The sequence below is a fragment of the Gossypium hirsutum genome, chromosome D08, assembly GCF_007990345.1.
Source record: "Gossypium hirsutum isolate 1008001.06 chromosome D08, Gossypium_hirsutum_v2.1, whole genome shotgun sequence".
Taxonomy (NCBI): Eukaryota; Viridiplantae; Streptophyta; class Magnoliopsida; order Malvales; family Malvaceae; genus Gossypium; species Gossypium hirsutum.
The window spans coordinates 34,796,406-34,817,891 of record NC_053444.1 but is presented as its reverse complement, the minus strand read 5'-3'; the positions used below and the strand labels follow the sequence as shown (position 1 = coordinate 34,817,891).

General features: G+C 33.4%; 1 protein-coding gene across 2 annotated transcripts; it reads right to left on the bottom strand.

Moving 5' to 3' along the window:
* Positions 1–9,143: 9,143 nt before the first annotated feature.
* On the bottom strand, positions 9,144–16,492 carry LOC121203502 (probable transcriptional regulator SLK2). Of its 2 annotated transcripts, XM_041100131.1 has the most exons (11): positions 16,396–16,486; positions 15,571–15,764; positions 14,746–15,466; positions 14,315–14,446; positions 14,064–14,112; positions 13,156–13,370; positions 13,010–13,078; positions 11,320–11,420; positions 10,757–10,850; positions 10,594–10,663; positions 9,144–10,314 (listed from the first exon to the last, which is right to left on the bottom strand). In XM_041100131.1, the coding sequence occupies exons 2-11, from the start codon at positions 15,582–15,584 to the stop codon at positions 9,440–9,442; spliced, it is 2,340 nt and encodes a 779-aa protein (XP_040956065.1). In that variant the 5' UTR covers positions 15,585–15,764; positions 16,396–16,486; the 3' UTR covers positions 9,144–9,439. The 2 variants fall into 2 exon arrangements, with proteins under 2 accessions (XP_040956065.1, XP_040956064.1); XM_041100130.1 differs by having other exon boundaries at positions 14,746–15,764; positions 16,396–16,492.
* Between the last annotated feature and the right edge of the window lie 4,994 nt (positions 16,493–21,486).

Here is a 21,486-nt window from a genome sequence, read left to right as displayed (position 1 = left end):
ATGAGTTTTTATGACACATTAAGTTGGATGTTTTTGACCATTCAGTTACCTTATTCTAGCATTATAAATAGATGTAATCAACCTTAGAGATGGGACTTTTGCTGAATATAGATGAAATATTTGAATTGTGAGCTATCCAATTCTCTTTGTTCTTACGGAATTGATTTGACTTATCAAGCATAGCTTGTGGCGTCCATCTTTTCTTTGTTGTTGAACTTATCACCTTTGGTGTGGCGTTCAATATACCTTTGGTTCCTATCATAGTTGATAGTGGGTCAAGGTTCCTTGCTGTTTCTTTAAACCAAAAAACACCTTAGAACCATTTTGAGACTCGGGTCAACAATTCATTATTGCTGGTTCATTCTCGGTCTTAGCCAATTAATTTGTTATTGTTTCCTATTTATTTTGTTTATTACCTTTGTTTGAAGCCATTATCTCTATTTTGTTTCTTTTAAACCGAAACGATTCTATTCTACTCAATTCACGATCTGGCATCACTAACGACTCGAATCAATCACGAAACGAGTTCGTATCATATTCATGAAGCAATATAGTCATGTAACGGACATGACTCCTAATAGAATTACTCTACAGAACATGGAGAAGAAACCGAGTGAGAGCTTCAGGCAATATGCACAGAGATGGAGGGAAGTTGTCGTTCAAGTTCAGCCACCGCTCCTAGAGAAAGAAATAACGATGTTCTTTATCAACACGTTAAAAGCCTCATTCATCACACACATATTGGGAAGCGCCACAAAAAGTTTCTCAGATATAATCATGAATAGCGAGATGATTGAGAATGCCATAAAGAGTTGGAAGATTGATGCCGAATAGAGTAACAAGAAGTCAGCCTTAGGGAGAAAAGAAAATAAGGTGAACAACACATGTTACTCAAAATCAGTTACTGTAAGTCAGCCAAGAAAGGTGGTTGTTAATCAACAAAACTCATCAAGGCAAGATTCTGGTACAAAGACTGAGAAGTTCCAATTTACGCCAATCCCAATGTCATATAGGGAGCTGTATCACAGTTTGTTTGATGCACACGTTGTTCCTCTTTTCACGTGAAACCTCTACAACCTCCGTATCCCAAATGGTATGATGCGAACACACAATGTGACTACCATACAGGAATTACGGGGTATTCTATAGAAAATTGCACTGCCTTCAAGAAGCTAGTTGAAAGATTCATCAATATGGGCATTGTCAAGTTCGATGACTCATCTAATGCAAAAAATCCGCTAATCAATCATATTGATAATGGAGTGAATGTGATGTATAAAGAAGTGTTGGGAAATGTTCACATCAATGCCATACATGAACACAATTGAAAAGGGACCTTGTTAAATATCCGCCCTTTTAAACCTGGGAGTGTTCTAAATAATCAGACTGTAGAAGAAATCTCTATAGTATTTAGAGCTTACACAGAGTAATGTTCAGAACACACTTATTGCTTTTAGCCTATAAGTGATAAGAATCCCTTTGGGAAATAGGCTCGTGTCTGAACGTCATTATTTTAATGAAATACATCTTTGCATTTTGAGCAAATATTCTTTCATTCTCTCCATATGAATTCTTTCATTCTTTTGGAGATTTTCTTCCAAATCATTCTTTCATTTCATTCAAAATTATACTGTACAGATAATTATTCATAAATTCATGCATTCTTTGTATATTCTTTTGTATCTACAATAGGTCCCTAGATATCAATAACATGAGTGACGCTGCTACAGTCTAAGAATCTCCTTTTGAGTGAGACATGTGTTTAGAGGGATCTCATAACTTTGAAAATAGCGTAGATTGTAACCTATCTCCGAACTTGTTGACGATGGTAGAGCAGGAAGAGAAACAACTTTTACCTCAGGAATAGACAATGGAGATTGTGACCTTTGAGAAGGGAAAAGTAGTAAAGATGCATAACTGAAGAAACAAAGCATGACATTGATAAGTTACTTCAAGAGTTCAAAGATGTCTTCACATGGTCATGCCTGGGTTAAGCATTAACATTGTAATCTTAGCAACAGCAAAATATCAGAAATTTGCAGTATGTTTAAGATTAACATCATGAACAATGCAGTGAAAATTCTTGGCCAGGATAACGCCTTTCTCTTTGGCTTATCACGATTTTAACCATTAAAGTCGAGTTTCCATCTCTTCAATTTTTTATTAGATTTTATCCCGATTGAAGGAAAAGATCCAAAGATTTCCGTCATAGTTAAACTTCATCCCAGAAGGCTCTATGAGAGAAACCTGATACCGAAGAAGATCTTTCACATACCAAATAAAAGTGGAAGATCTTGTGTGGAAGATTTTATCTAGAAAAGCATTGACTCTGATTGAAAGGGATAACAAGGACTGGCCTAATCCTATAAGTTCAGATTCTATCAAAAAAATATTTCAAAAAAAAATTTTAAAAAAATTTAAAAATCAAAAAAATCAAAATATTTCAAAAAAATGAAAATGAAAATGAATGAATGGCGTAGTGGAGGCGACCAATAAAAATATTAAGAAAGTTGTGAGGAAAACGTCTGAGACTTACAAAGATTGGTATTACCATTTGCTCTCCTTGCTTATCAGACACCTATTAGGGCCTCCACCGGGGCAATGCTTTTCTCTTTGATTTATGGGATGGAGACAATTTTACCCATTGAGTTTGAAATCCCTTCTCTTTGGGTATTGGTTGAGCTAAAAGTTGGATGAAGCTAAATAGATCCAATCTAATCGGGTAAACCTAATAGAAGGAAAAAGGCTAAAAGCTATTCTTCACGGTCAGATGTACCAGAAACGAATGATGCGAGTCTATAACAAAAAGGTTCATTCCAAAGAATTCCACGAGGAGGACTAGGTGTTGAAGAAGATCCTCCCTCTACAAAAAGACTTTAGAGGGAAATGGATACCAATTTGGGAATGACGTTATGTCGTAAAGAAGGCCTTTTCTGGAGGAACATTGATTTTGAGTGAGATGGATGGTAAAAACTTGCCTAATCCTGTAAACTCAGATTCAGTCAAGAAATACTTCACCTAAAAAAAGAGAAGGGACCAAGGTGAAAACCCGCAAAGGGCGCTTTGAGTCGTAAAAATAAAAAAAAATAAAAAAATAGAAAAAAGAAAAAGTAAAAATGGAGAGGCCAAGGTGAAAACCCGCAAAGGGCGCCTTGAGTCCAAAGGGGATTTGAGTTGAAAACTCGAAAAGGGCGGCTCAAATTTTGGATCAGAATGGAACATGAGGTGATCAGAGCAACTCAAATTTTTATCAAATTGGGTCATGTGGTAATCTTGCTATACCTGAATCAACAGGAAAAGGTAGGCAGCAACTTGGAGCATCGACAAAGTACTATTGATCTCCTAAACACATGTCAAACTTCAAATGGTCTTCAGAAAGTTTGTACAAAGAAGTTCAAGCTGCGATATCTGGGGCACCTAGTCTTTATACTATTTATATTGAATTTGTTGTTCTTGGAATACTTCATTCTTTTTCAAGATACATGTTCCTAATTAATTCCTCTTTTATTCTTACTATCATTGATAATTTACTCATTTCGAGCTATGCTCCCAAATCAATTCCATTTTATCTATTGTTATGATATTTTTGTAAGCATGTTGCATTAGAATAATGATTAATGGACTAATAATACTTTCACAAGGAAAGTTTTGCACATTACTCTAGAAGCTTCTAAATAATACAGGAACCTGAAACAGGACTACTGTTTAGAACGCACCAAGTTTAAAGGTTGAAATATCTAAGAAGGAAAAATCTAAATTAAGACTATCCCTTCGGATTTTGTTGTCAGGACATTGATTGAACAAAATGATAAGATGTCGTGTTGGTGACAATGCTTTAATGAACAAACAAGTAATGATCACCAAGTGATAAGAAGAGGTTTTCTTGGAGAAGAAATTTCTACAATTGTGCATAAATATTTGGTACGACACCTTAGGCATGGTGTAAGAGACCTAAAATATTCACATCTTGTATCCTTGAATTACAGTGGGAGAGGATTGAGAAAGAGACAGATCTTATACTCCTAAATTACAGTAGGAAGAAGATATTATAAATTTTATGTCCCAAAATTATAGTGGATTGAACCTTGAAAATTACTGTGGATTGAGCCTTGAAGATTACAGTGGGGGCACTCTGGTTAAGTAAGATATGAGTGTTACCAACCGAACAAGATAGCGTTCTGACGTGTTGATAATAAAGCCTTAATGAATAACGAGTAATAACAACTCAAATGTTAAGATATCATTTTCATTTTACATTCATGCATACACATCTAGTTAGGAGATTTTGATTCATTCCGATCATAACATCCTAATCACTAGGCATACATAGGCCCATGAAAGGGATTCTACAGGTCATGTTCCCTAGAGAACAGATCGGTGAAACCAAAAATCCTATCTCCATGAAGTTGTAGTGGAGTGGATTGAAGACAACAATCTCATTTCCTTGGCGTTACAGTGGAACAAATTAAAGCTGAAGGCAGCGAATCTTATTTCCCTGGCATCGCAGTAGATTAAAGCTGAAGGCAACGAATCCCATTTCCTTGGCGTTGCAGTGGAACAGATTAAAGCTGAAGGCAGCGAATCTTATTTCCCTGGCGTCGTAGTAGATTAAAGCTGAAGGCAGCGAATCTCATTTCCTTGGCGTTGCAGTGGAACAGATTAAAGCTGAAGGCAGCGAATCTTATTTCCCTGGCGTCGCAGTAGATTAAAGCTGAAGGCAGCGAATCTCATTTCCTTGGCGTTGCAGTGGAACAGATTAAAGCTGAAGGCAGCGAATCTCATTTCCTTGGAGTTGCAGTGGAACAGATTAAAGCTGAAGGCAGTGAATCTTATTTCCCTGGCATCGCAGTAGATTAAAGCTGAAGGCAGCGAATCTCATTTCATTGGCGTTGCAGTGGAACAGACTAAAGCTGAAGGCAGCGAATCTTATTTCCCTGGCGTCGCAGTAGATTAAAGCTGAAGACAGCGAATCTCATTTCCTTGGCGTTGCAGTGGAACAGACTAAAGCTGAAGGCAGCGAATCTTATTTCAATGACGTCACAGTAGATTAAAGCTGAAGTGGAGCGAATTAAAGCTGAAGGCAGCAAATCCTATCTCTTTGGTGTTACAGTGGAACAGATTAAAGCTAAAGGTAGCGAATCTTATTTCTCTGGCATTGTAGCGAAGCAAATTAAAGCTGAAGGCAACGAATCTTATCTCCCTGGTGTTAAGATTGAAGAAACAAGTCTTATCTCCCTGAAGTTGCAGTGGAGCAGACTGAAGATAGCAAATTTTGTTCTCTTGAAGAGCTACAAGTTACAAATCCTATCTCCCTGACGTTAAAGTGGAGTGGATCGAAGTACCAATTCCTGTACCTCTGAAGATGCAGTAGGTTGGACTGAGGCTGCTTAAAGAAGAGAGGCACCATAGAAGTCAAGATTCGGCAAGACTGGGCAAAATTGGTCATTTTTAATGTCTTTGCTCCATTCTCGTTACACGATAATGAGCAAAAAGGGGCAGCTGTAATACCCAATTTTGCCCCGGGCCCAATTAAAAAATATAAAAACCAAAACAAATTTAAATGCCCAAATTACAATAAAAAAATTAAAAACTAAATACATTAGCCCAATAAGGCCCTACCCAAATAGCCCAAATAATAAACCCCTGACCCAATAAACAAACCCGTTACACTATGTAGAATACAAACAGCCCATTAATCTGCCCCAAACCATTAAACCAAACTCAGAAACCCAATACCAAAAATAACAGGAAACCCTAGCCTTCCTCAACAGCTTTTTGTTTCAGCCGACACAGCAGTAGCCCAGGCGCGCCTCTTCCCCACGCGTGCTGCACCATCGCGCATGTGCTTCTCCACGACAGCTGTACCTGCAACAAACACAAATAACAAGTAGCACACAAAGAACAACAAAAAATGAATAACATACTAGAGTTTTAGGATTTCATTTTATTATTTATTTTCATTTCTTGGCTATAAAAATCCAAGGGAAGCACTGTAATTGGGGGGACGCAAAAGGGAATAAAAAATCAAAAAATATTCAAAGAAATTGAAACAAAAATCGAGCATTCGAAAGGTGAATAAAGATTTTTCTTTGTTTTTTTTTTCTTTTCTGCTCTTTTGTTCATTAACTGTGTACCAAAATAAAAGAAAAAGGAAAGGTTAGAGAGATGAGAGGTTTACCTGACTTTGCCTACTCCGTCGTGATCGGAAGTTAGGCGAGGGCCAAGGGTACAGATCTGGAAGCTTCAATCGACAGCGCTCAAGGGTTAAAAAGCAAAACCCTAGCAGAGCAGCAACCCCTTTTTTATTTTTGGAAAAAATAAAACAGAATAGGTTTTTTAAAAAAATTATTTAACTTAAATAAAAGCACAAAAACGGCTCCGTTTGGTGAGGATAAGATTCGCACGTTCTCACCCTAAAGGGTAATTTGCGCAGTTAGTCCTCTCCTTTACGTTATGTTGTTCCATTTAACCTTTTGTTATTCTTTTAATTGGGAACAGAGATTTCATTTGTATGTCATTTTAATCCACATTAAAGCACTGGGTTTTGGAGATTGGATATATTTCCCTTTCGATCCCTCATGTTATCCGCGCGCTGCACTTTAGCCTTTTTTTAAATTATGTTTTTTTGCCCTTTTAATTTTGTTTTAGTTTCAATTCAATCTTTGACCTATTATTTTACTTTATTTTATTTTATTTTCTCACTTTTTAATTTTGTTTCAATTCTAATTTAATTTTTATTAGTTTAATTTTAAATCTAATTAGTTCATATTTTCGACATATTTATTTTTTTAAATCTAGTATTATTTAATATTTAAGTTTAACATTGTTTTAAATTTATCATTAGTATTATTTTAATATTTAATATACTATTATTTTAAATTATCATTAATATTATTTAAATTTATCATACATCATAATTTGAAATTTATCATGTACTATAATTTTAAACTTATCATATCATTATTTATATCTATCATATGCTATTTTTATGTATATATTTTTATATAAGCTTAATATAATTAGTATGTATTTTTTTAATAGTCTTATTTTATAATGTATTTATTTTTAAAATTTTCTTTTATATTATTACATTTTAAAGAATTATATGATAGTATTCTCATACAATATAATTATATGTATATAATCTATATATTTTTTATTCTATGAATATATTGTTATTTTTATATTATTATAACTATGATTTTTTTAGTTCCCCTTTAAATACGTTCTTTTTTTAAGCTACTTATATGTATATAATTTCATTCTTTAAAATACCTTCTTCTATATTTTGTATATTTCAACTTTTACATATTATTATATACATCATTATTTATATCGAGTTTTCACTTTATACGTATCACTTATTAGATTAATATATATATTATATTTTATAGTGCTTGTTTTGATTTTCCTCATATGCAACCTTTATTTTAAAATTTGTTTAAATATTATTGTCCCACATAGTATTTATTTTTAGCTCAATTTTTGGTTATTTCAATTTCTTGTATATTATTTATTTTAAATTTTTGTACATATACTTTATTGATTTACAATTTTCATTTCCTTAATGCCATTTGTTTTTTTTAATTATTTCAAAACTTGTACATTTGGTTTGCATTTGCATTAATTGGCTCGTTTTTTATTAGCTTTTGAATGTTGATATTGATATTGGCATAATGTACAATTGAGATTATTGTTGCTATGTTTGTTTCTATTTATTTATTGATTATTCATTGCTCATTAATGTATATTTTATTTTCGAATTATCCGTTGTACGTTATCATTCAATTGCAATACGTTCGTTTAAAAGGTTATGTTTTATTAAAATATTGAAATCATTTTTATCCATAAGTTTTTCAATATATTCGGTATTCAAGATTCTCGAGAATATTATACCTTAACTTACTAGGCTTCAATTTTCCTCGTTAAATTTAAGTAATTGAGAATTTCTTCTTCAATGAAAGCGTAAAAAATTTCAAACCGAAGCTTATCTCGGGAATTCGAAATGTTATGTCCTAACTCACTAAATATGACATTTTTTTATCTCGAGACGAATGTTTAATAAAAAACAAATTCGTGTGTTGCCATCGGAACTTCAAATAGTACCCTAATTTACTGGGTTTCGATTTCTTCATTGAAACAAGATGACCAAACTTTATAGTTTTCAAAATAATAAATTTCAATAAAAATTTTGAAAAAGGGAATTGCTTTCTAGTCTTTTTATCGACATTCGACCTTAAGACATTAAATAATCAATTAGGTACCAATTTTGGGCGTTACGAGGGTGCTAACCCTTCCTTGTACGTAACTGACTCCCGAACTCATTTTTTCTGAAACACGTAGACCAAAATTGTTTTCAAGGTGATCCAATCACACCTCAATAAAAGATCGGTGGCGACTCCAATCCATTTTCGTTTTTAAAGTCGACTCCCATTTTTCAAAATAAAAAATGGTTTCGGCACAGGTCAAATAATAATAAAATAATCTAAACTAATCAGAGTTTGATTGAAACAAATAAACAAAGTTTAACTGAAATTTTATTTATCAAATTTGACTGAAATAGAAGTCATACTTAACATACATTTTAGCAATTTAACTTGTAATGCTCCATACTTGAATTTGATGATCGGGTTAAATGTAAGATGTTATAATAAACATCGTTATTCAATAAAAATTCAATAAGAAAAAAAGTTATTCACAATAAAATATATTTAAGTTAATTTATATAATATCACAGAATATTAGATTTTACATCTATTTTAATTATTTTATATAAAATAATTTTATTATATATAATTTATATTTTTTATTAATTCATATAAAATCATAGAATACTAAAAATTGCATCAGCTTCAATTATTTTATAAATTAATTTTATTAAATATATATCATTTATGTTTTTTAGACTTAAATTACGTTGTCAGTAATTATTACATTTGAATTTAAAATACTGATAAAATTTAAATTTATTAAATTTGTTATAGCCCACCCATGAGCCCAAATCTGAAAAAAATAGAACTAAAAAAATTTCTCTTTTAAAAGAGCCGAAAAAATCCGAAACCATAACAATTCAGGGCTCTAAGTAAGCCCCGATTTGCCAGCTCTATTGACAATACACGTAATGAATCATAAACGCTGTCCAATGAAACATGTAATATATCATATTATGAGAGAATGAAATCTGTTCTCAAGTTCGTTCAATAGATTACACTTGCAAGACTTGAAAACTGGAAAAGCTTGGAAAATAAAGGGATCAGAAAGGAAAAAGATCACCTGGAGAACAAAGCTAGTGATGTCACAGTGATGGCATGTTAAAAGAAGCCCGGGGAGAAAAACAATAAAGAAAAGCGCAGCTATTTCAAAATTTCTGTACAACGATTTGCCAATACTCACCCATCAGAAGCCATTTTTAATTGGTGTTGAGCCAAACCACGTTTACTCATGCCTTCCACCCATAACCTTGATCATCGTCAAGGTCACTGTTAAAAAAACCATTTTCTGTAAACTCATGAGCTATATCTGGAACTATATCATCCTGGAAATGGAGCTGATTTTGAGGCAGATCTGGTATTCCCCGCGTGAATACATTGCTGCCACCAGCAGCTGAAGAGTCGCTGTTTGAAGCAGCTTTAAAACTGTTGCTTTGACTTGGTGCAGGGCCTGCAACACCTCCTGATACATTAGAGGTAGCTGCAGCAGAAGCAGGGGCATTACTTCCAAAGCATACTCCATTTCTTCCCTCACTTCCAGTCCCATTATGCCCACTCAACGATTGCTGTTGACCTCCCGTATTGTTATTAGACATCTCATGGAGTAGCTGGTGGATCATTTGTTGTTGTAAAGCCTGGTTATCCTGAGAAGACTCTGGGTGGTTCTGTTTCATTAAGTCATTAGTGCTGGCTGTAGGCTGGTGAGCTGCTAAACTGGGGCTTGATAGGCCACTAACAGGCAGGGACTGCATGGATCCTGGTAACAAGGCCACAGACCCTTGGAAAATTGATCGACTATGAATAGAATTATTGAAGGAAGATGAAGCTTCCTGATGATTGGGGCTTGAATTAATTGAATTCTGCCTACGGAGCAGATTCCGGTGGTTAGTAAGTGCCAAAGCAGCTTGAGCTGAACCACTTGAGGCTCCTCCACCAGCAATGTGATTGCTGCTGCCCATTGGATTGTTTATTCCAGGATGTAATGCCATCAGTTTGTTGAGGGTATTCCTATCAGTTGGCTGACCCTGAGCATTTGCTAGCTGCTCCATTTCCTGCGTTTGAAGCTTGGCTGCAGTGGCATGTTTGGGATAGTTTCTCAAGCCCCCTGCATATATTGTGTTAAGCAAGCAGGTGGTTAGAATCAAAGGTTATATACCACCGCCCCCCTTCTCTTCTGATTTCACATACCAGCCAATTGAATGGAAACAAGGTAGAAGTTCTTTTATGTCCTTAAAAGAATAAGAGAACTTAGAGAAGTATGCCACATAATATCAGATCTAGTCACCTATTATACACAATTTTCCATGAATGTAACCAACAGATGTCATGAGCAAGAGAAAACCATCAAAATTCCAGAGGTCAGAAAGGCAAATATACAACTTACCAATTGGCCCAAACTTGTGTTCTCGACAAAAATCCATCAGATCTTTCATGCTATTGACAACCTCAGCAATCTATGACAAATTATATGAAAACTGTAAGGAAATCCAAAAGCAGAAAAAGAATACTGATTTACCAGATTTTAAATGCACAAAGCTAAACTGTACCTGCAAACATCTCACATATCTCTTTGAAAAACCCAAGTCATTCAGTGACTGTAACTCCAAACTCTTCACAAGCTGACGTCCAGCAGTCAGAACCCTGGGAGAAAGCAATCAATGTTGCATCAGCAAAATCCTAATGACCAGGTAATAGATCCTGAGCAACATGCAAACCGAAAATCAAAACCTTCAATAATTGAAGGACCTATCCACTCTATACTCCTATAACAAAAAGTTCTTGCTATTTCAAGACCCTTAAAAAACACTCTATGGGTTGTGTCCCTCTAGCTTACAACCACATAACATATCACAAGGGCTTTCATATTTCTAAGGTTTCTCAAGTAATGACTTGGAGCAACTTATTTGCTTAAAATATTAAGGGCTCTAACCGAAGGAACCGGATAAGTAAAAACATCAACTCATGGAATAAAAGAATGACATTTGAGACACTTGTATGATCTTATTTGCTTAAAATCTAAAAGGGCTCTAACCGAAGGAACTGGATAAGTAAACATCAACTCATGGAATAAAAGAATTTGACATTTGAGACACTTGTATGATCAACACACATATTGCTGTTCGTTTGCAAGTCCTCCTGAGAAACCCCCTCAGATCCACCTTCGCAAATTGTGCTCTGGCATTTTTGTGCCACCTGAAGTAACTGATTTACCTGAATGGTTTACAAGTACAAGTTATATAATGTCTTTAAAGAACTTTAAACAAAATGAACAAATGATCAGGAAACGGAAAACCCAAATGTTTTTTTTTTATTTTTTTGACATAATAATTAAAGAGAAACTCTTACCTCAAAAGAGGAAACTCTTATACAAACCAAAGGCATGCAGTTTTAGAATTAAAGGACTAAAATGAAAGCGACAAAAACAATTTACATCTTTTGGCCTGCTCTTAAAGGTACATGTAAACTGGATAACACTATTTTAGGATTTCTATTCTACTCTCCTTAACATGACCAACGGATTCAGAGCTACAGTTAAGGCATGTTTGGACTAAACTAACCTCCTATTTTACCCTCCAATTTGAAGAGTTTGAATTAAGTATTCCACTTAGGATCTTAATTGCAGTCATTTCCAACTTAAAAATATATATATTCTAGTAATGGTTTAAATAGAGGTAAGGCATAATAAGCATATAAACTCTCTAGTTTACTCTAATTTCCTTTCCACTCCCAATTATTTTAGAGAAACTTTATTAACTATACTCTTCTAACCTTTCAACTCATTTATTCTCAGGTCTCAAACACAGTTAAAAAGCTTCAAGCTCCTCCATTTCTCTTTTGTGTGATATTGCTAATATTCAAGCACTGCATCGAAAGTATGTCACATTACATATCCGTCTTTCTTATTATATAGATTCCATACACAAGGCCAACAATTAGTATCAATCACCTCTGATAAAGTAGAGCCCTTGCACAATTTAAATGAAATGTTTAGTCCCATGTTTGTTATCTCAAAGCAAGATAGTTTAACAGTTTACACAGTAACATTTATGAATGGGGAAATATTTTATGTTATCTAAGATTGTTTTATGTTTTGCAGGTTTGATTTTAATCTTTACAAGTATTTAAGTTATTTTATACTAATTAGTGCCTTATTTCTGTTCCAAGTACTTGGTTTTTAGGGCTAAACTTGATATTTTGCAGTTTATTTAGGTTTTGGTTCAGTTATAAAAAATTTATGTTATTTTAGTATCGAGTAGGTTTTAGATTCTGAATATTTGAGCTTTAAAATATTGGTTATTGAGATTTCTCCTTTTATTGATTCTTTCTCATTCTCTCCCTAAATCCTCACTAAATGTTTCTGTTTATTTCTGTTTTTCCCTCTAAACATTGATTCCCATCATTTCCCCTTGTTCTTCACCGATATGGTATCAGAGCCATGCAAACCCAAGTAAATAAAACAAGGCAAGTTATACTAAAGTCACTTGCAATATGAATATGGGTGCAATGCTAACAACTTCCAATTATCCTACTTTTGCACACTCTTCTTCTTTAAAAGCTCAAATACAACCATATGCCCTATAAAACATAATTATAACAATCATATTGAATTTATCAACCAAAAAATAAAATGAAAATCATCTAAAGGAACATAAATAAATTGAATTGCATTGTAACATTTAGTACGGCAATCATATTAAATTTCTGGTAAAAAAAAAAAAAAGAAAAAAGGAAAGAAGCGAGAATTAATTTACACAGGAATCATCAATAAGTTAAGAGCTATATGGTGCAAAGTTTAGTACCTGAGGTGTAACTAAACGACGAGGCAAAAGTTCTTCATGTCTACGTGCACAAAACTCCCAGGACAATATCTGCAACAGAGAAAGAGTGAACAGGTTATCATAGATTACATCAAAAACAACTACTAAATGTAAAACCTTCTATTAACCTTTAAGTCCTGAGTGAATATGATACGAAGCTGACCCTGACGAACAACACGAAGCTGCTCGTATACACTCTCCTGAACTGCTTTTCCATACTCCAGCATCATTATTCCAGAAGGAAATCTACATTCACGAGGCAAATCCAAAAACAGAAGCTCATCAATCACTCCGCTCCCAAATTTGATTTCATTAAGTCTGGGGAGAACTTCAAAAGTTGCCTCTGTGAACATCAGAGTAATTAGCTAGGTCAAATTCAAGCAAGTGGTCAGATGCTAAGATGCAAGAGTGATTAGAAGAAACTTTTGAAATGAAAAATTAGATCGAAGCCACAGGCACAAGGCATTTGTTCTCTAGATAGTTATGCAAAATATGGGTATTAGTGCCAACTTGTAAGAGCAATTATAGATGACTGAAGCGAAAAGTAGACAGAAGCCTCAGGCACAAAGCCTATGTTCTAAAACTAGGGAGACAGAATATGGGAATTAATTATAGAGTAGGTAAATCTAGAAAATGTTGAGAAACCATACATATTGATTTCAAGCAATTGGTATATTTATTATTGTTCAATTGAAAGAACAATAAACGAAAAAGCTTACCTGAAAGTTTTAAAGTGAAAGAATACAAACAATTCTAAAGCCCAGAACCCAAAAATTCAAGACATTGCATGTCCCTCTTCAATCCAATATATCAACATGGAGAGAGAAAAATGATATTCTATAATCTCAGGAATCTGAAGGTGATAAAACTGAAATCAATGAAAAGAAAGTAATGAATTTACTGCAGATAGCACTCTCTAACAAACACAGACCAAGGTATGTCTTTTTCTCATACCCTATTTCAAAAAAGTAATTCTACCAAATCAACTAAGATGAATTTCCATTCTAGAACAAAGTAAATAGTCATTAATCTTTACCAAACCCTCTTCCAGACTTAGACCCACAAATATCACACTGCCAGGTATCCTGAAAAAAATAAAATAAAATAAGGATTTTACATATTAGAATAAAAGCATGTAATTCAAGAAGCCAAGTAATGCAGAATATTGTTCATGCAGAAGAATGCATGCACGTTAATCAGCACATCACAGTAGAAAGGCCTAAACTTCATAATAAAATGGTAAATTCCTCACATTAAAAACTAGAAAAAAGAAGCAAAAGGACTAACCATAGCTGCTTGAGGGAAAATGCCATGTGCATGACTCCCAACATTATCATACAAAGATAAACACCACCTTTTCTTGGCACGAGGAGAATAATATTCTGCCACAAATTTCCTCCAATATGCAATGGTATTGTCCTACAAATCCAAGAAGGCATAACAGTATTCAAAACACTTTGAACCTCTGCAATTACTAAGTTAAATATAGTTTATCTCAAGACTTCAACAACGAGAAAGAGAGCATGCATAAAAGCATACAGTAAATTTCTACAATAAGTTAACAATTACATAACTTCGACTGCAACAAGACAATTGAGCCTGCATAAGGGGATAGCAGAATTTCACAAAAAGATGCAATAGGATTGAAACTGCTAAATGAAAACAATTAAAATACAAGACTCTGCCATGCAGTTAATAATTAAAAAACATAAACTCACAGATGGCCTTTGGCGTTGATGATATAGGTATTGCATTAGCCGGCGAGCACATACACCATCAGAGGGACGCTTTATTGAGGCTACTTGCTGCATGTCCTGTTGTTGCAACTGCTTCCTCAATTGCATTTGTTGCTGCAAGTGGGCTCTCTGCAATGGTGGCATTGACTGTAACATTTGTTGTTGCCTAAGTCTCTGCTGCTGGATCAAGGCTTGTAATTGAGGGTTTTGACCTGGCAACTGCATGGAATCCTGTCTTTGCAGAAGTTGTTGCAACACCTGCTGCTGCAGAATGTCTTCTTGCTTGACATCTACTCGAGTTTTTTTCTGCACCTGGGATACAATATTAGGGTCTTGCACAAAAGTCCCTGGGCCTCGTGGACCCAGAGTAAGTGAAACTTGCCCAGTTTGTGAAATGGGCAAAGATGAAGCACTTGAGGCCCCTTGCTGCAGCTGCTGACTCTGCTGCATTTGTTGGACACTGGGGTCTTGATGTGAGCCACGCTGGCCAATAGAGGATCCACCAATGACCGATGAACCTGACATGTTTATATTGTTGGAAGAAAACGACATGGGCGATGCTGGCAGGCGCATATATGAATCTGCATTTATGCTAGCACTTCTCTGCAAATGGGGACCTCTTGAAAATGCCAAATTTGCATCTTTGACAAAAGAACTTGCCCCAACACTAGGTCCTGAGTTCGCCACATTGTTCAAGACAGCACTGTTCATGTCCCCCGAAACAGGAGCCAGATTAGGATGCCCAGTTCCAGGAATTAAATTAGATGAGTTCTCATAAGGTGAGCACAAGCGAGTGTTAACTACAACCTGGGACTGTCCATCTCCTTGGAAGAAAATTCCAGAACTTGAGGAAGATTGAGTTAACCCTCCAGCTACTCGTGAAGGTGCCATTGAATGTACTGCCCCCTGGTGGCTGGAGTTTAAATAGCTGTCCAGAGCCAGGCCTTTCTGATAACAAATGCGCCCTCAACAATTTGGCAGAGATCTAAAAGCAATGTATACTAGAAAAACCAGATAATAATTAGAATCCGAATTGCACATGCTTCAAGAGAACAAAGTTACAACGTTTCAAACGTTATTCCACTAAGACAAAATCAATCAAGAATGAAAACACAAAAAAAAAAAAATCCACTAAGCTTTCCAAGCCTAATCTCCACAATTTTAAGGAAACGAACTTCCTGAACTCCCCCTTCCCAAAGCCACACACCCCCTGAATAAAAACCCTAATTTTTGGACCCAAGTCACTAAGCCAAGAATGTATAACTGAAAACCTAAAACCCTTCTACCTTAAAAGAACATATCAGCAATCACGAGACCTACATCACGAAACGAACTACTAATTAAATTCTAATTAAACTTGAGTATCAAATAGATTACACGCATTAAAAATTCAGTGTAATTGAATTCCAATTACAAAAATAAAGTTCGGAGCAACAGATTAACCATAATTAAAACTTCATAGCAACTTAAACAGCAGTAATCACTTCAAATTAAAAAAGAAAATGAAAAACCGGTAAATTTTCCTGCTTTTAGTGATCGATCAAAGAAAGTTGGAACTCATGATATGATTTACACTATTAACAAAAAATGAAGAATAAATTACTGCTTAAAGAAAAAGAGAGAAGCTACTACCTCAAAATCGCAATAGAAAAGGCAAACGTTACTTTTTACTGTTTTTGGTTTTTTTTTTTTTAAATGACTTGATTTGGGGAAAAAAAAGTTCAGTGAGAGTTTTCAAGAAGTCTGCTTATATACCTAGCGGGAACGGTAGAGAGGGAGTTACCGGCTGCACCGGTAATTTTGCCCTACGTCACCGAATGTGTTGTATCACAAGGAGGACACGTGTCCTTCCCTTGATAGCACAACGAAGTCGATGTTAGATAGCAAAGTGGCGACGCGAGCTCGCAGCTAACGTGGCTAGACCTCATTCGTTGACCCCCAAGGCGGCTTATGATATATCGTGAGATGATGTCATTTTGGGTTATGTTTTTATTCCACTTTAAATATGATTTTTTTGGGGGGGGTTCGCTCTTTGTTGCTTATTGGTCCTGTTTTTTCCCTTCGAATTGAACATATTTTTGGTGAAATAGTGGACAATCTAAAAGCTGACAACAATAAATGGTGTCGAAGAACATTGAAGGCTTTTGTCAAAAGATAGAGCTGGAAATGATTAGTGTTAACAACAAATTATGTCCGCCTAGACAATTTCGAGTTTTTTGAGCTTTGATTTTATTGAATTATGAGATTATTTAGATTTTCTATACTTGGAATTGGGCCATTTATTGTTCAAAATTGAACTTGATTTTTATTTTCTTTGGCCCAGTTTGTTAAGGCCTAATGGTTACTTGATCAATTTTAAATTTGAATCCCAATTCATTTTTCAAGCTCAGATTCATTTCGGGTCTAATTTAAAACCTATTATTGGAGTAGATCCGTTTTAAGCGTGTGAACACTTCGTAAAGAGGACCTAAATTTTTAACCAAGCAAATTAACAGTACAACAAGCAGTACAAGAATTAAAAAACAAGTTTTGGAATACAATTTCGAAACAAAAACAGATCAAACACTAATAACATAAGATTTACTTATTAAACAAAAGCAATATTAACGCTAACACAGATTAAGAGAACTGCAGCCACCAATTTTCTGTTAATAATTAAAAAATTAATAAATCAGGTTAACGATTTTATTAAAATATGAAACTTTGAGCTTTAAGAAAAACACAAAAATTTTTTTTTTTTTGCTAGGTGTGAACGGTGACTTTTTCAAAAAGAAATTTCAAAACCTCTTTAAAACTGATAATTTTAAAGTCTACGTTAAAATCTAAAAAAAAAAATGGAGAGTTGGTTCCGCGTAGAGCAAGTTATAGCATCCCTACCATATCCAAAATTGGTACATTTATAATTACACAGTTGTCAAAAAAAAATTCAAAATTCAAATGTTGGAAATCTCATGTTTAATTGTGATCCCTTGAAATAAATCACTTATATTTTTTGAGTGAATTAAGTTTTTAAAGTACAATAATTTTCTGTATCTCCTGATGTCTCGGAAAATACTAAAAAATTGTTTTTTTATAGAAAGCAAAACACATGAATTCACTCAATTTAGGAAACGATATTTTATTATTAGTAAGTATCAATAAATCCTTCTCTACACGATGAAAGAAACATTGATGAAATTAATTCGAAGTTATTACCGCAATATTTTAAAATATATATATGTAAAAAAATTCTACTAAATATTCTATTTTTTATTTTTAAAAAAATTGGTAGAATGTTATGTTTGGATTTAGTGCCCTAATTGTAGTGATTCCGTCTATATATTTGTAATTTTTCGAACAAATTGGTTTAATAAAAATTCATCACTATTATTGATATGTTTTGTATAATGTCCTTAACATTTTTTTCACACAAAGCAAAATGAAAGCAAATATTGAATCATTGATTATCTAATGTTTAAACTAATATTAAATGAAATTACGTGGTCGGATCGTAATTCGAAAAGACAACTTATATTAGTAGATAATCTAAACACATCTTTAATTTAATCGGAATTGAGTAAATCGATTGAAAATTATATATGTCATTTATCAAGTCTAAATGGGAAGATACATTGTCTTAGGTATCGAAGTGGATGACTCCTAGAAGACAGAGACATAAATATGACTGACTAGACAAATAATACATCGGACAGGACCCAAGTAGTATAGATACTAAATTCGTTACGAATCTATTCACTTGTGACATTTATAGTGTGACATACCTTAATCCTGAGTGGATAATAGACTATGTATACATGACTCATATACTTTGATGTAAATGAAAGCCTGAGTTTAAATAGATAAGAAGCCCAAAGTTAGTACGTTTAGTATACAACTTCTGCATGATGTAGCATCATTTCACAACAGTAGAATTCATAACCTAATAAAGGGTAAATGATATCCTCTCACCGACATTGCATAATATATGGAAAGTAACGTGACAGCGGGTCATTTGTCTTAGAGCTAAATTATCTAATTAGTATTTGTTAGTAATTGACTCTTCATGAAGGAAGATGTAAGGCCTATTTGGACAGCACAGAGTAATTGAATGAAAGTGCAATTACTAAGGTAGTAATTACACTCTCTAATATTTACAAAGACTTGTAATTCCCTAGACATGTTTGGTCGATAGAGTGTCATTACATTGTAATTCACTATGTCATGTTTGGCAGTACAAATTATAATTACATAGTTACATAATTTATATATTTTTAAAAATATTAATTACTAAAAAAATTATTAGTGTGGTAAAGATAACTTTTAAACACGTAACAAAAATTAAAATCAAATTATCATATGTATCATGTTAGTATAAAAAAAGTAGATGATAATATGATTACTAATAAAAATAATAAGAAAAATAAACATCATATGCAATTTTATCTAATTGTTCTAGTGCATATTTATTAGGTTATTCCATCTTTAATATTTAACATATGCTTCTAATCATCATTTGTTAGTCCTTAACTGAGTTCATCATTATCTGAATTTGAATTTGCATCATTAAGATTATCAAAATCTCATTCTTCCATGTATTCTTTGAAGTATATGGATCATCTCAATTCTACTTATGATTGAAGTTATAAAATATGCAACATGTTAATACGATCTACCTTGTTTTTTTATGTTATACTAATGTGATGTTGTTAATATGAGAAATATTATTTTAGAACAACAAATTTCTTCTCAATCACATTTCAAAGCCTTGAATGTGTCAAATGAAAGGGTTCACGAACTGTCTATAGTGCTTGTGTCTAGCACTATTCTCTCAAATGATATCATACCTCACAATATGATATAAGAAACCTTTTTCTATTTGCATAATTAGCATAAACCTTATAATTTTAGGTTTACATTTCAAATAGTTTGTAGTTTTAATTATAAAAACTTATATAAACTTAGTTTGAAGAAACACTTATGCTAGGTTATATCTCTTTTTTATAATATGTAAGTCAAAATAATATAATATTTATAATATCACTGCAGCAAAATAGACTTTTAGCAGCGTTTTTTTGGGCTTATAGCGACATTTTTAAGCTCCGCTAAAACTAAAACACCACTATAGACAAAGCCGTTAAATTTTGTGGCGTTTATGTAAAAAAACGCCGCTAAAGATCATGACCTTTAGGGGCGCTTTTGTCACAAACACCGCTAAAGATCATGACCTTTAGCGACGCTTTACCCGCAAATGCTACTAAAAATCATGACCTTTAGTGGCGCTTTTTTTATAAACGCCACTAATTTTTAAAAACATTTAAAAATATTAAATATTAAAATCAAACATTATTAATATAAAAAATTAATTAGTATTAAATATATACTTTTTAGTCATAATAAATTAATATTTTTTAGTCAAAATATTGAAAAATCAAGTTAACATTTAAATAGCAAAATTACAAGTTCAAATAGTGCAACTTATTGATTGCAAAAAAAAAAAATTTGCACAAGTTCAAAATGTACAATAATAAACTTGAAAATTTATAGACTAAAATGGAAATTCAAAAACCTTTTGAAATTAGACTAAAATGGGTTTACTACATTCACTGTTTACTACATGGGTTTATTGCTTCTATAAACTCCAATTAGACATTGTTGAGGAAATATAACACATTCTAATAAATTAACAGGCTAATGGATATTTTACTTCTGAGTTGTGACTTAATTGATTTAATTCACTCACTGCCACTGAAGGTGGTCTCTCCTCTTCAACAGGTCTTTCATGCAAGAACCTATCTCTGAGTAGTAACTGCAAAATTAAGATAAGAGGGCTGCTAGTTTAGCATGGCAACATGTGAAAACAAACTATAAACTCCAATTAGACATTGTTGAGGAAATATAACACATTCTAATAAAGTAACGGGCTAATGGATATTTTACTTATGAGTTGTGACTTAATTAATTTAATTCACTCACTACCACTGAAGGTGGTCTCTCCTCTTCAACAGGTCTTTCATGCAAGAACCTATCTCTGAGTAGTGACTGCAAAATTAAGATAAGCGGGCTGCTAGTTTAGCATGGCAACATGTGAAAATAAAAGGATTTTCATAGAGCAAAACCATATATATATATGAACATCAATCATCAAGACATGTGATCACGCAACAGTCCATAAGTGATTTATAAAAGCTAATTCCATCATCGGCATACTTTTAATATTTTACTTTCATAAAAAATTAAAAAATTAAAACGTTTTCTAAAAACATACTAATGATGTTACTTTCATTCTTAACCATTATATAGCAAGTATTATCCTTCTACAAAGAAATAAAAGGTTAACCTCCTCTAGTTTCCAGCCTAGCATGAATATATGAGAAAGAGGGATGAATGGTGAAAAACTTAGGTAACAAAAACGTATTTAAGGATTTACTATAAAAATAAAAGTCAACCAAAGAGCATCATTGAAATTAATGACAAGCGACTAAAATTCTAAAAATTCAATATGATAAATGACAATGGCAAACTTTGAAGATTTTTTTTAAGAAAACTAGTTAGGGAAACATAGGAATAAATACCTTAAATTTGCTCAAATTCAAAGCAAACTTCTGAAAAAAAAAAAGTAAATAAGTACCGAAAACAAGAATGAGAGAGAAGCCATGAGAGATGGAATATTGATTCCGAATATAGTGACATGTGGCAAAGCATTTGTGTCAATCAAAGTTCACAGCTATGCGAAGGACAGATGCT

What these genes read in the sequence shown, in the direction of transcription:
- LOC121203502 (XM_041100130.1), bottom strand. Translation starts at nt 15,654, where the DNA reads ATGGCACCTTCACGAGTAGCTGGAGGGTTAACTCAATCTTCCTCAAGT. An exon ending in TTTTCCCTCAAGCAGCTATG is followed by an intron (nt 14,113 to 14,314) that starts GTTAGTCCTTTT and finishes TATTTTTTTCAG; the next exon opens with GATACCTGGCAGTGTGATAT. An exon ending in TTGCAAACGAACAGCAATAT is followed by an intron (nt 10,851 to 11,319) that starts GTGTGTTGATCA and finishes GCTTTCTCCCAG; the next exon opens with GGTTCTGACTGCTGGACGTC.